This window comes from Myotis lucifugus, unplaced genomic scaffold, assembly GCF_000147115.1.
Source record: "Myotis lucifugus unplaced genomic scaffold, Myoluc2.0 scaffold_109, whole genome shotgun sequence".
Classification (NCBI taxonomy): Eukaryota; Metazoa; Chordata; class Mammalia; order Chiroptera; family Vespertilionidae; genus Myotis; species Myotis lucifugus.
In genome coordinates this window covers 2,551,029-2,564,179 of record NW_005871157.1, presented here as the reverse complement: position 1 = coordinate 2,564,179, position 13,151 = coordinate 2,551,029, and the positions used below count along the sequence as shown (strand labels likewise).

At 42.2% G+C, this 13,151-nt stretch overlaps 1 protein-coding gene across 2 annotated transcripts in view; it reads left to right on the top strand.

The window, feature by feature from the left end:
- TTBK2 (tau tubulin kinase 2) overlaps positions 1-13,151 on the top strand; it is a 109,020-nt gene that overhangs the window by 64,773 nt on the left and 31,096 nt on the right. For both annotated transcript variants that reach the window (XM_014459498.1, XM_023757535.1), the window contains one exon: positions 10,999-11,156. In XM_014459498.1, the coding sequence (XP_014314984.1) occupies positions 10,999-11,156 (158 nt within the window). The remainder of the gene's footprint in view (positions 1-10,998; positions 11,157-13,151) is intronic.

Here is a 13,151-nt window from a genome sequence, read left to right as displayed (position 1 = left end):
AGCCTTGATTTATGTTGGTGTCACTGGGGAGGGATTGACCCCAGGCCCAGTTGGTTGTGAAGATGGTCTGTGACTACAGCAGAAGAGCTGCTGTGCAGGAACCTGCCCTATGGAATAGGACTTGCTTCAGTGGGGCTTTGGTGCTCTCAGAGTCCTCCCCTTGAGTGTGTCACTCGTGAAGGTGGTAGGGTTGTAATCCAGAGTGCTCAAAGCTCACCACTGAGTGCACTGTCTCTGGAGCCTCCCAGTAGGTGCAAAGTCAACCACTGCCTGTCCCCTGCCCAGGGACACTCACCATGAGCTACAAAGCAATCTGCAGATGGCTGCTACTTGTGTTGGGCTTGGAGATGCCCAGGAGAGGCCAAGCTATGAACCAAGGTGGGCTGCTGCTAGTGCCAGGCCTGGGGCCACTTACTGAGAGGTATGGGGTACACTAAGACCAGCTATTGCTTTTTTGAGAGATTTTAGGAAGGTTTGAAGCATGAGGTAAGAGAGGTCAATTTTATGGAAAAGCCACTGGAAATGGCTTGCATTAGCCTGCTAGTAGGGAGGGGCAGGGCAAAAAAGTGTGAGCCAGGTTGATGAAAATTCATATGTGGTGCCCTGCCTGCTAACTCAGCAAGTCGCCTCTGCCAGCACTTCTGTCAGAGAAAGCTGCCCCTCCAGCTCTCGCCCTGATTCCAGGCAAGTTAGTTCCTCCCTGAATGTCCCAGGTTCCTTGTAAGCTGCTGTCCCAGAACTGGAGCTCAGAGGGAGTGAGTCTGAGGAACTCATAGATTGGTGCACAGGCCCTTTAAGAGGAACTGCCTGGGGCCAGCAGCCTCTGTGTCCCTCACGCATCATCCCTGCTGGTTTTTACAGCCAAAGTTGTGGGACTGACACCCCTCCTCAGGAAACCTCACAGCCAAGATATCCCTCCTGATTTTAAACCTAAGCACATGGGTGTGGTACCAGCAGGTTCCGTGATTCCGCCCTTCTTAACAGTCTTGATGAGCTACTTCTTTAATTCTCTGGTTGTAGGACTTCTGTTGAGCTAGATTTCAGGTGGTTCTAAATGATAGCTTTTCTGTATTTTAGTTGTAATTTCAATGTGGTTGTTTGAAGCAGCAAGTTCCGCATTTACCTACACTGCCATCTTATCTGGCCCTCCAATTCGTGTTTTAAGAGGATTGTTTTTGCAGTTGTGTGCATTCAAATGAAGCAGAAGAGAATTAGAGGCTATTTAGGGAGGTATAGAGAAAGACTGAACTATGCTTTGGAAAGAAAAAATATTTTTTTAAAAATCAATGTCTTAATATTACAGAGGTTTGTTTTTTGTGTCATAAAGCAGTGTAGTTACTGGGCAGCTCTCCTAGACAACTCTCAAGTGGTAACTTGAACATCCAGGCTCCATCCATATTTGGACACTGCTGTCTATAATACATAGCCTGTACAGTCAACAGGAAGGGGAAGAGCGAGTGTGGATGATGCTTTAGGGGTTTTATAATGAGGCCTGGAAGTGGTCCAAACAGTTTGGCATATACCCCTGTGGCCATAACCCATTCACATTGTCCCAATTCTAACTGCAAGGGAGGCTGGAGATAGTCTTCCCTTGTGGGCAGGAAAAATGATGGTCTTGATTTGGATATAAGCAGAAGAGATGGAGAGGGGTGGATGAGCAGCCATGCTGCCTCTCACTGCCTCAGGTCCCCTGGGGCTGCCGACCAGGACTCCTGAGTTCTCTTCCAGATATTGATATAAAATGGTGAAAACTGCTAAAACTCTGGGCTTTTTCAACTCATTCTCTATTTGATCTCATTTTTTGTTCTGTTCTTCAAAGGGTAGATGCAGTACAGTTTTTTCCCCTTCTATCGATGCTGCTAAAAATCCCTGGCAGAGAAGAGAAATCTAGAACATTAGCATTTCCTTACCTGTATTGCATCTACTTACCACTGAGTCAGTTTATTTTGCAGTAAATAATCTATCTTTGAATCAGCCAAGCCAGCATTGCCATTGCACTCTGCTGACTAAGTGCTTTATTGATCCATTAATTTACTATTTATTAACTGAGAATTCAGGTATCAGGATTCTCAGTGAGTCCTCAGTATCACATTACAAATAATTCTTGTTATTGCATAGACTGGAATTAGTCTCCATTGTCTTTGAAAGGGCAAGCTGGGATTTCATTCAAGGAAGATTTACCTTCCTCACGATGTATGCCTCTAGAGCAGCGGTTCTTAACGTGGGTCGCCAACCTGTGGGTCGCGACCCCTTTAGGGGTCGAACGACCCTTTCACAGGGGTCGCCTAAGACCATCGGAAAACATATATAATTACATATTGTTTTTGTGATTAATCACTATGCTTTAATTATGTTCAATTTGTAACAATGAAAATACATCCTGCATATCAGATATTTACATTACGATTCATAACAGTAGCAAAATTATAGTTATGAAGTAGCAACGAAAATAATTTTATGGTTGGGGGTCGCCACAACATGAGGAACTGTATTAAAGGGTCACAGCATTAGGAAGGTTGAGAACCACTACTCTAGAGTTTCCCACACTAGTTCACCATTCTCTCCTATTGCAGCAATGTATAAGCATTTTGTCAAGAGTTCTAGGAACAGTCTTAAAGTGTCAGCCATAAATTCAAAATTTATTTGCATTCTTCTGATTTATCTTAAAGGGTCATAAGAATTTTGCTTTCTAACTTTGTTTTTATTGTATTATAAAATATATTAAATGTCTTAACTCTGAGCAAAATTCTTCAGGAAGTTGTGCAACATTCATCACGTGACTTTAAACCCTCTCTGGCATGTGGCGGCATCCCCTGGGGGTACTTGGATTCTTTAGATGAGTTTGTATTTCTAAGACTATATTATCAAATAAAAGAAGTAAAGGAGTCAGACGTATACTAGATTTTCAGTGATACTTTTTTTTATTGATTTCAGAAAGGAAAGGAGAGGGAGAGAGATAGAAACATCAATGATGAGAGAGAACCATTGATCAGCTGCCTCTTGCATACACACACCCCCCCCCCGCCCCCGGGGACTGAGCCTGCAACCCGGGCATGTGCCTGACTGAACCGTGAACCGTGAACCCCTGAGTCACACCAGCAAGGCAAATTTTCAGTGATTCTTAATGGAGAGATATGGGACATGGGACATGCCTTCTTATAGGGGAAGTGTCAGAATCAACTGTAAAGTGTTTTCAGATTTTGTTCTGCCCCCTTTTCAGTTTGAAAGTTACTGCCACAGTGAGCTCCTATTTGGAAAGTGCTTTGTTCCTCAGTTATATTGGGGTTAAAAAAAGATGAGGACTACACGTTTCATTTGTGTGTGTGTGTGTGTGTGTGTGTGTGTGTGTTATACCTATACTAGAGGCCTGGTGCATGGATTGGTGCACATTGAAAGGAAATTAATTAGAAGGTGGCTGGCGGGTCAGGACTGGGCAAGAGGGGCCAGACACGCCCTGGAGCCAACCTCCCACAGTCCCTCCTTGCCCAGCCACACCTGGGGTGGCGCCCAGGCTCGAAGAGCATCTGCAGAGTGAGCGGGGTCCCTCCAGCAGGTGGGGTCCCTTGGCCTGGCCTGGCCTGCAGGAATCAGGCTGAAACTGGCAGTCCAACATCCCCCGAGGGGTCCCAGACTGTGAGAGGGCACTCTGCAAAGTTGCTGTTGCTCGGCAGCTCCTGTGTTGAGCATCTGCCTCCTGGTGGTCAGTGTGCGTCATAGCTACCGGCTGGTCGGCCAGTCGGCCAGTTGCTTAGCCTTTTACATATATATAGATATGTGTGATTTATAAGGTGACTAATGTATATTGTTCTCAAATCTATTTGAATGAGTAACTGAATTGGAGGGATTTTTGTTTTATTATTCATTTTAGTGAATTCAGTCCCCACTCCATCTGCAAAAGATTCCTTGACTTTTCCTGTTTCTACATGTCAAAGATTAGTATTTAGAGCCACCTTGGTCCTGATTTGAAAATTATTTTGCTACATTAGAAATGCTTTGTTCTTATAGTATCTGGAGAGTTGTATCTAGTCAGACCATTTAGTGCCTCAGTGCTTTTAGCTTTCCTTCATTCTGTGCCTTCCATCCTTCTACCTTCTGCTGCTATTCTCTAGAATCACCATCATAGTGACAAACTGAGGCTCAATGGCATGTGATACATTCTTATTTGAGGCCCAATGGCATGTGTTATATTTTCTAAGACAAATGATACTATGATAATTATAGGAAAATAATCCCATGATAAAAGGATATCTTACATAAAAGCTGTTTAGGATTATTCCTGTTGTACCCAGTTCATAAGTACTCACACAGCAAGGCCGTTGTTGCCTCATGGTAGGACTCCACCTGTCAGGAAGCATACATCTTACTCAGTGAGAACCTATGAGAGCCTCGATTTCCAGTCAGGAGAGAGGTCAAAGGTCTGCCACTTCAATTCCTATATGCTGATTCTCAACCTGTCTTCCTTCTCCTTTGTGTTTTCTACAGCCCTCTGCCTATGATAATTTGGGGAGACTATAACATAGTTAGTTAACAACAAAAATATGACCAAAATAAAAATTATCAGCTTTTGCCTGCCCAGTGTGGCTCAGTGATTGAGCATCAACCTATGAACCAGGAGGTCACGGTTCAATTCTAGTCAGGGCACATGCCTGAGTTGCGGGCTCGATCCCCAGTGTGGGGCATGCAGGAGGCAGCCAATCAATGATTCTCTCTCAGGTTTTATAACTACCTTTTCCAGTTTTATCTTTTTAGTTTCCTTTTAAATTGTATTATTTTTTCTTTGGGGCTTATTACAAATAGACATTTATTCATAAAATGTTTTTAGAGTAACTCTTTAAGGGTCTGTCATCACAATTCCAACATGGGTTGTTTTGTTGTTGTTTTCCCCACACCACCAAGCAATTCTCTGATATCAGCTAGGTGTCCAACATTGAAATAAATTCTGACACTATCTACCGAGATAGATAGCATCAGATTCCACAGGTTAAGGACTCAGCCCCACAAGACTGCCCTCCACTTCAGAAGCCAATCACAAGTCCTGGTTGTCACATGTCCTTCTGATTGACTGGCTATAAATCAGAGGTTCCCACAGCTCCCTCTTGGGTTCAATTAATTTGCTAGAACAGTTCTAGGACTCAAGAAACCAATTTTATCACTAGATTACTGGTTTATTTCAAAGGATATGACTCAGGAACACCAAATGGAAGAGGTCCCTAGGGCAAGGTATGGGGAAAGGGTGCAGAGCATCCATGCCCTCTCTGAGGTAACCACCATGTGTTCACCAACCCAGAAACTCTCAGAATCCTGTCATTTTGAGTTTTTGTGGAAGCTTCATTAGAAAGGCAGAGTGATTATAAAGCATTGGCCATTGGCAATTGATTCAACTTCTAGCCCTCTCTCCCTCCTCCAGAGGCCAGAGAGGTGAGACTGAAGGTTCCAATCCTCTAATAACAGGGTGGGTTCTTTTGGTGACCAGCTCTCATTCTTAGGTGCTTCCCAAAAGCCACCTGATGACCATGAACCCAGTTGTGGTGGAAAGGGGCTTGTTATGAATAACAAGACAGAAATTTCAACTTTATAGCTTTGAAGTGATTTCAGGAACTGAGGACTAGATCAAATATTAGAAGAAAAGATTCTCCCATTGCTCTATTGCTCAGAAAATTCCAAGGGTTTTGGGAGCTGAAAGCTAGGAACTCTGGACAAAGACCAAATATATATGAGGAATATAATTTGGTTATCTGAATGACCAAATATATATTTTTACAGATCACAATACTGCAGTCACATATAAGGCATTGCGTTAGATACATGATGAGCAGAATCAGACATGTACCGGCCTATTGGAACTTACTCTCTGGGTGAAAAAGAGAGACAAATTGATTAAATAATCAGAAATAGACCCAAGGAAAGAGAAACCAAGATGGCGGCATAGGTAAACACCGGAAATTGCTGCCTCGCACAACTACTTCAAAAATACAACTAAAAGACAAAACGGACATCATCCAGAACCACAGGAAGGCTGGCGAGTGGAAATTCTACAACTAGAAGGAAAGAGAAAAGCACACTGAGACTCAGAGGAGGTGTGGAAGTAAAGTGCAGAGGTATGGAGGCGCAGATGGAAAGGGCTGGCAACTGAGGACGCGGTTGTCTTTTTCAATCCAGAGGGAGTCTCAAGCTCTGAACTCCAGTTCCAGGTGAGTCTCTGGGGACCCAGACTCATACGGGGAGAAACTGGACTGTCTGGCATTGGGCAGAACTCGAGGGCGGCTTTCTCTCAGAGGTGCTTGCGGCGATTGTCGGGACACTGAGATGCAGGGCCTCTCAGGGTAGGACTGAGGATCAGCCATAGCTGTTTGCTCCGCCCTGCTGATTCCCTGAGACTCCGCCCCACCCAAGTTGTGCGCAGAGGCTTTTGCATATGAAAGGCCTGGCCCTTTGCAATCTGAAAATTACCTAACAAACTGCAGCTGGGTCAGAGAGACCCAGAACTTCCAAAAGAAGGCCCAAGGCCCCACAGCAGCTTGGATTGCTTCACAGCTGGGCCTCATCTGGGCACCTCCAAACCCCAAACAAAGAAGAGGAATCTGCAGATCTCTCAGTAGCTCCTGCTGGGTAGCCTCAGGCAGAGGCTAAATTAACACCTCCTTAGATCCAAGAGCCAGTGTACCCAGTGGTCAGAGTGGGACCATCCAGATTACAACTCCTCAGATCCATAAGGGACACACTCAGGGGGCAGACTCAGTGAGCAACCAAAGCCCCACTGAAGCAAGTCTTGCCCCAGAAGGGTGTCTCCAGCACAGAAGTTCTCCCACTGCAAACACAGCTGATTCTCACAGCCAATTGGCCTGGAGGTCAATTCCTCCCAGTAATACCTACAACAGTCAAGGCTTAACTACAAGACTGTGCACACAGCCCACAAAGGGGAGCACCCAGAGTGCCCACCTCAGGTAATTGGGGAGGATGAGCCACTGGGCCCTATAGGACACCTAGCACAGAAAGCCACTCTATCAACACAGGGAAGCATAAAAAATGCAGAGACAAAGAAATAGGTCACAAATGACAGAAATGGAGGAAAGCAAACTACTGGATATAGAGTTCAAAACCACACTTATAAGGTTTTTCAAGAATTTTCTAGAAACCGCCGATAAATTTAGTAAGACCCTCAATAAGTCTAGTGAGACTGACGATAAATTTAGTGAGACCCTCGAGGATATGAAAAAGGACCAACTAGAAATTAAGCATACACTGACTGAAATAAAGAATATTATACAGAGTTCCAACAGCAGACTAGAGGATCGCAAGAATCAAGTCAAAGATTTGAAATACAAAGAAGCAAAAAACACCCAACCGGAAAAACAAAAAGAAAAAAGAGTCCAAAAATATGAAGATAGTGTAAGGAGCCTCTGAGACAACTTCAAGCATACCAACATCCGAATTATGGGGGTGCCAGAAGAAGAGAGAGAGAGCAAGATATTGAAAACCTATTTGAAGAAATAATGACAGAAAACTTCCCCTACCTGATGAAAGAAATAGACTTCCAAGTCCAGGAAGCGCACAGAACCCCAAACAAAAGGAATCCAAAGAGGACCACACCAAGACACATCATAATCAAAATGCCAAGGGCAAAAGACAAAGAGAGAATCTTAAAAGCAGCAAGAGAAAGACGGTCAGTTACCTACAAGGGAATACCCATACGACTGTCAGCTGATTTCTGAACAGAAACCATGCAGGCCAGAAGGGAGTGGCAAGAAATATTCAAAGTGATGAATACCAAGAACCTACAACCAAGATTACTTTACCCAGCAAAGCTATCATTCAGAATTGAAGGTCAGATAAAGAGCTTCACAGATAAGAAAAAGCTAAAGGAGTTCATCACCACCAAACTAGTATTATATGAAATGCTGAAAGTTATCCTTTAAGAAGAGGAAGAAGAAGAAAAAGGTAAAGATACAAATTATGAACAACAAATACACATCTATCAACAAGTGAATCTAAAAATCAAGTAAATAAATAATCTGATGAACAGAATAAACTGGTGAATATAATAGAATCAGGGGCATAGAAAGGGAGTGGACTGACTATTCTTATGGGGGAAAGGGGTGTGGGGGGTGCGGGAAGAGACTGGACAAAAATCATACACCTATGGATGAGGACATTGGGGGGGTAAGGGCAGAGGGTGGGGTGGAAACCGGGTGAAGGGGAGCTATGGGGGGAAAAAAGAGGAACAACTGTAATAATCTGAACAATAAAGATTTAATTAAAAAAATAATCAGAAATAATAATAAACTTACAATTGATAGCATTTGACCCTTTTCTTGTTGAAACTGCTCATTTGGTATCTAGAACACCACACACTTGGTTTTCCTATCTCACTCTTCACTTCTTGGTTTCCATTGCCGAGTCCTTTCTTCTTTCCATCTTAATGTTGGAGTGCCCTAGCCCAGTGGTCGGCAAACCGCAGCTCGTGAGCCACATGCGGCTCTTTGGCCCCTTGAGTGTGGCTCTTCCACAAAATACCACGTGCGGGCGCGCATGTACAGTGCGATTAAAACTTCGTGGCCCATGCGCAGAAGTCAGTTTTCGGCCTGGGCGAGTCTATTTTGAAGAAGTGGGGGGTGTCGGCCGGTCGGGCGACAGGAGACACGGCCCAGGGGGGCCGCGGGATACGCAGCACAGGGAGGCGCGCGATTCGTGCAGGAGTTGAGTGAGCCAGTCAGTCAGCAGTCTCATTGTGCAGTGGTTAGTGCTAGTCGCGTCCGCAAATCGCACGCAGGTGACAAAAATACCTACTCGAAGCATAAAGTTACCTGTATTTTTCCAACCAGCTGCAAATCCTACAGGTATTTTTGTCATCAATTTAAGAATTATAATTCTTTTGTGTTGGTGGAAGACGAAAACCGTGAATTTAAAGTTGAATTTAAAGTTGAATGTACCTACCTATATAGTTTAAAAAATTTGGCTCTCAAAAGAAATTTCAATCGTTGTACTGTTGATATTTGGCTCTGTTGACTAATGAGTTTGCCGACCACTGCCCTAGCCTTACCCTTGGGCCTCTTTGCTACCTGCTTTTCTTAGATTACATCATTCAGTACTTATGGCTTTAAATACTACCTATTAATATATATATGCTGGTGACTATCAATGTTGTATCTGTATTCCTTATTCCTCCCTAAACTCTAAAATTTTCAATATCCCAGTCCTCAAACTCACTGCCTTTCATCTTAGTAAATGGTACCAACATTTACCCAGTGGCTCAGGATAGAAATGTAAATTATTCCTTATGCTTTACTTTCCTAGCTTTCATCTAATCCATCAGCAAGTTCTGTTGGCTGTACAAATTATATCCAGATCCTACCACTTTTTACCACCTCCACTGTTAACTGCTGGTTCAACTTCAGTAGCCTCCTAACTGACATCTATTCCTAGCACCCTCATCCCCACCCCCCTTTATGGCTTCTATTCTTCATTTAATAGGCAGAATAATCTTTTTAAAGCCTTAACAGACCTTCACAAAATCCTTCAATGAGGAAGTGCTGATTCCAGGTCTGGGGTAGGAAATGTACAAGATGAATCTTTGAGGATGAGATACTAATAGATACAGAATAAGAGAAATGGTGAGGAAAAAATGAGGCCCTAATCATAAAATTGAAAATGGTATGGACTGTCAAAAACAGTAAGGAAAGGTCTCTGAGAGATGTTTCTCAAGATTACATTAGGCTTTTTGAATTTAATGGCAAAAATAACAAATTATATATACTATAAATCAAATAATAAGGCAGATTTCTTTTTTTTTTTAATCCTCACCTGAGGTTATTCTTTCCATTGATTTTTAGAGAGAGTGGAAGAGAGGAGGAGTAACAGAGAGAGAGAAACATCATTGTGAGAGAGAGACATCGATTGGTTGCCTCCTGCATGTGCCCTGACCGAGGGGATCAAGCCTGTAACCGAGGCATGTGCCCTAGACCAGGAATCAAACCCAGGACCCTTCAGTTTGAGAGCTGATGCTCTTTCCACTGAACCATGCCAGCGAGGGCGGCAGATTTCTTTTTGATAATTGTGTGTACACACACACACACACACACACACACAGTTTAAGAATTTTTCAAACCCACAAAAAAGAAACGTAAAAAGCATAATGAATTTCTGTATGCCCCTTAACCTATACACACCAGCTATTAACACTGGCCACTTATTTAATTTGAACCATATAGAAATGCTCCTTTTGACCAAAAATAACACACAAAATAGATCATGTATCTGGGGTCCTCAAACTACGGCCCTCGGGCCACATGCAAATACAAATATTGTATTTGTTCCTGTTTTGTTTTTTTACTTCAAAATAAGATATGTGCAGTGTGCATAGGAATTTGTCCATAGTTTTTTTAAAACTATAGTCCGGCCATCCAACCGTCTGAGGGACAGTGAACTGGCCCCCTGTTTAAAAAGTTTGAGGACCCCTGATGTAGATGGTTGCAACTGAAAACATACAGATACATACAACACATATTTCCTGTTGCTAAACCACCTGAAAGTAGGTATGCATCTTCCAAGGACAAAAACATTCTACTCACTACAAACTAGTGCCTCAACTGATAAAAATCAATATTAATTCAATTTTATCATCCACATACAGTCCTTACTCAAATTCCCCTCTTTGTATCGTCATGGTTTGTTGTTTTTTTAATATTTTTAGAGAGAGGAAGGGAGAGGGATAGAGAGATAGAACATAGATGAGAGAGAAACATTGATTGGCTGCCTCTTGCATGCCTCCCACTGGGGACCAAGCTTGCAATCCAGGCATGTGCTCTGACCGGGAATTGAACTGTGACTTCCTGGTTCATGAGTTGACCCTCAACCACTGAGCCACACTGGCCGGGCCATTAGGCTTTTTTTTAAAAAATCTACAAAACTAATTCATGAGTCTGGGTGCTTTCTCTTAAAGAATAAAATGACGTTGTTTACTATTGGCTTACTTTAGTTTTTTTCTTCTTTGTGCTTTAGCTTCTTACATCCGTGTTTGACAACAGCATCAAAACCTTTGGAGTATTTGAGAGTGACCCTTTTGACTGGGAGAAGACTGGAACTGATGGCTCCCTAACAACCACCACTACTTCTACCACCCCTCAGTTGCACACCCGCTTGACCCCTGCAGCAATCGGGTATGTCCTCAGCTGCCCATTTAGCAGTGTTTCCTGGATGCATTACACTGGCAGAAATGTTTTCACCCAGACGCCTACAGATGACCAAATGCTAGACATAGGTGAAAGCCTATGGATTTTCTTGAATTGACATTGCTCTTGTATATGCCTTTGTTCAGGTTTGCTGTTCTTAGAAAGTGTTTATAGATCATACTGTGAAATGGGAGCTAAGAGCTTGTGTGAGTTGTTGTCAGGTTTACAGTGGATTTTCGTATCTTTAAAATGAGGAGAATTTTTACATTTAAATCTAAAGAATACATGGGACCCTGGACAGAATGAGCCAAAGTATATCTAATTATACTGTGCTTAAGTTTAGTGGGAACAAAATATGTAGCTTGTTCCTCTTACGAGAGTGATTAATTTTCAAAGTGTATTAGAAACAGGTTATGGTATTTCCATCTTCTTGGTCTTTTGTGTTGTTTTCTCTCTGTGCATAAATAGTTGCTTTTGGGGAGGCAGGTTGTCTTCTTTTTCTGACCCATTTTTTATCTGCTCTGGTTGCTTTAAACTGTTTGGTTTTAAATAAAAAAGTAAATTGTAAAAAATTCTCATACAATGTGAGTTAATTGGGACATTTTATCACTAATCTATTGCTCTGATTTTATACTGAAAGATTGAATCCCTAGAGCTTATTGATCAGAAAAGCTTACATGGACTCATATAACTAAACATGTTATCCTTAATTAGCTAGTCTAAGAATTCTTAAATGTGAGACCCTGACTAGTTACATCAGAATCGCCACACGTTTGCTTAAGATATCTATTTGAAGGACTTACCCAAGAACTACTTAATCATATTTATCAGATGTTTTTCATGCTTATCTGAGTTTGGAACCCCCAGCAAGCCACCCCATTTTATAAATGGGAAATAATTGTAATATTGAGTGAATCATCTGACTTTAGGTAAGTATTAGTCACAGAGCTTGAGCTGTATAGAAATTCTGGCTTTTGTTTTAGGGCCTTTGTTCTCCTTTGCCTTTAATTTTTTTTAAAAATATATTTTATTGATTTTTCACAGAGCGGAAGGGAGAGGGATAGAGAGTTAGAAACATCAATGAGAGAGGAACATCAATCAGCTGCCTCCTGCACACCTCCTACTGGGGATGTGCCTGCAACCAAGGTACATGCCCTTGGCCGGAATAGAACCTGGGACCTTTCAGTCCGCAGGCCGACGCTCTACCCACCGAGCCAAACCAGTTAGGGATTGCCTTTAATTTTTGTTATAAGTAGATAAGCCTCCAACTTGCAAAAACCAGGTGATTGGACTTCAAGATAACTGAAGTTAATGAAGACAATGTAAGTTCCCATCTGCCAATGTTTCCTCCTAAAATAAAAGAATAACATGAAAGAAAAAAAAATAAAACTACACAAAAACCATGTCCTAGCATAATTTGAAGACCAAGGATGCCCAAACTTCAAAATAACTCAGTAAAAAGAGGAAAAACAAAACACCAAGTCCTTGTGTGGCTATCTCTTCTGGACCTGCCTTACCCAACCCTGCCACAAGGCTTTATAAAGTCAGATCAGTAAAAACTGAGGAAGAAAATTAGCCATGGGAGTTAAGGTTGATCTAAAACCAACACCAGAAAGACTACACCATCCCAAGAACAAACATACTAAAAAATGTCCAAATAGATCAGATTATGAACTACAGGGAGGAACAAATATGCATGATTAAAAACACATAGCTTCTGGGAAGAAAAACAACAAAGAAGGGAGAGGTGCCCTTTATCAGTTGATTTTTAAAGGACAAAACATGTATTCATTTGGGTTCAATCAGGACAGAGAAACTACATAGTAATTTGAACAAGGAAAGAATCATTACCTATAACATGAAATTGGAGTAACGTGGGATTAACTAGTAAGAAGTAGAGAGAACTGTAAAGAATACAGAAATAGCAAATATACTAAAGTGCAGCTCACAACTCCTAGGGCCGAGATTAAGCATCCAAACAAA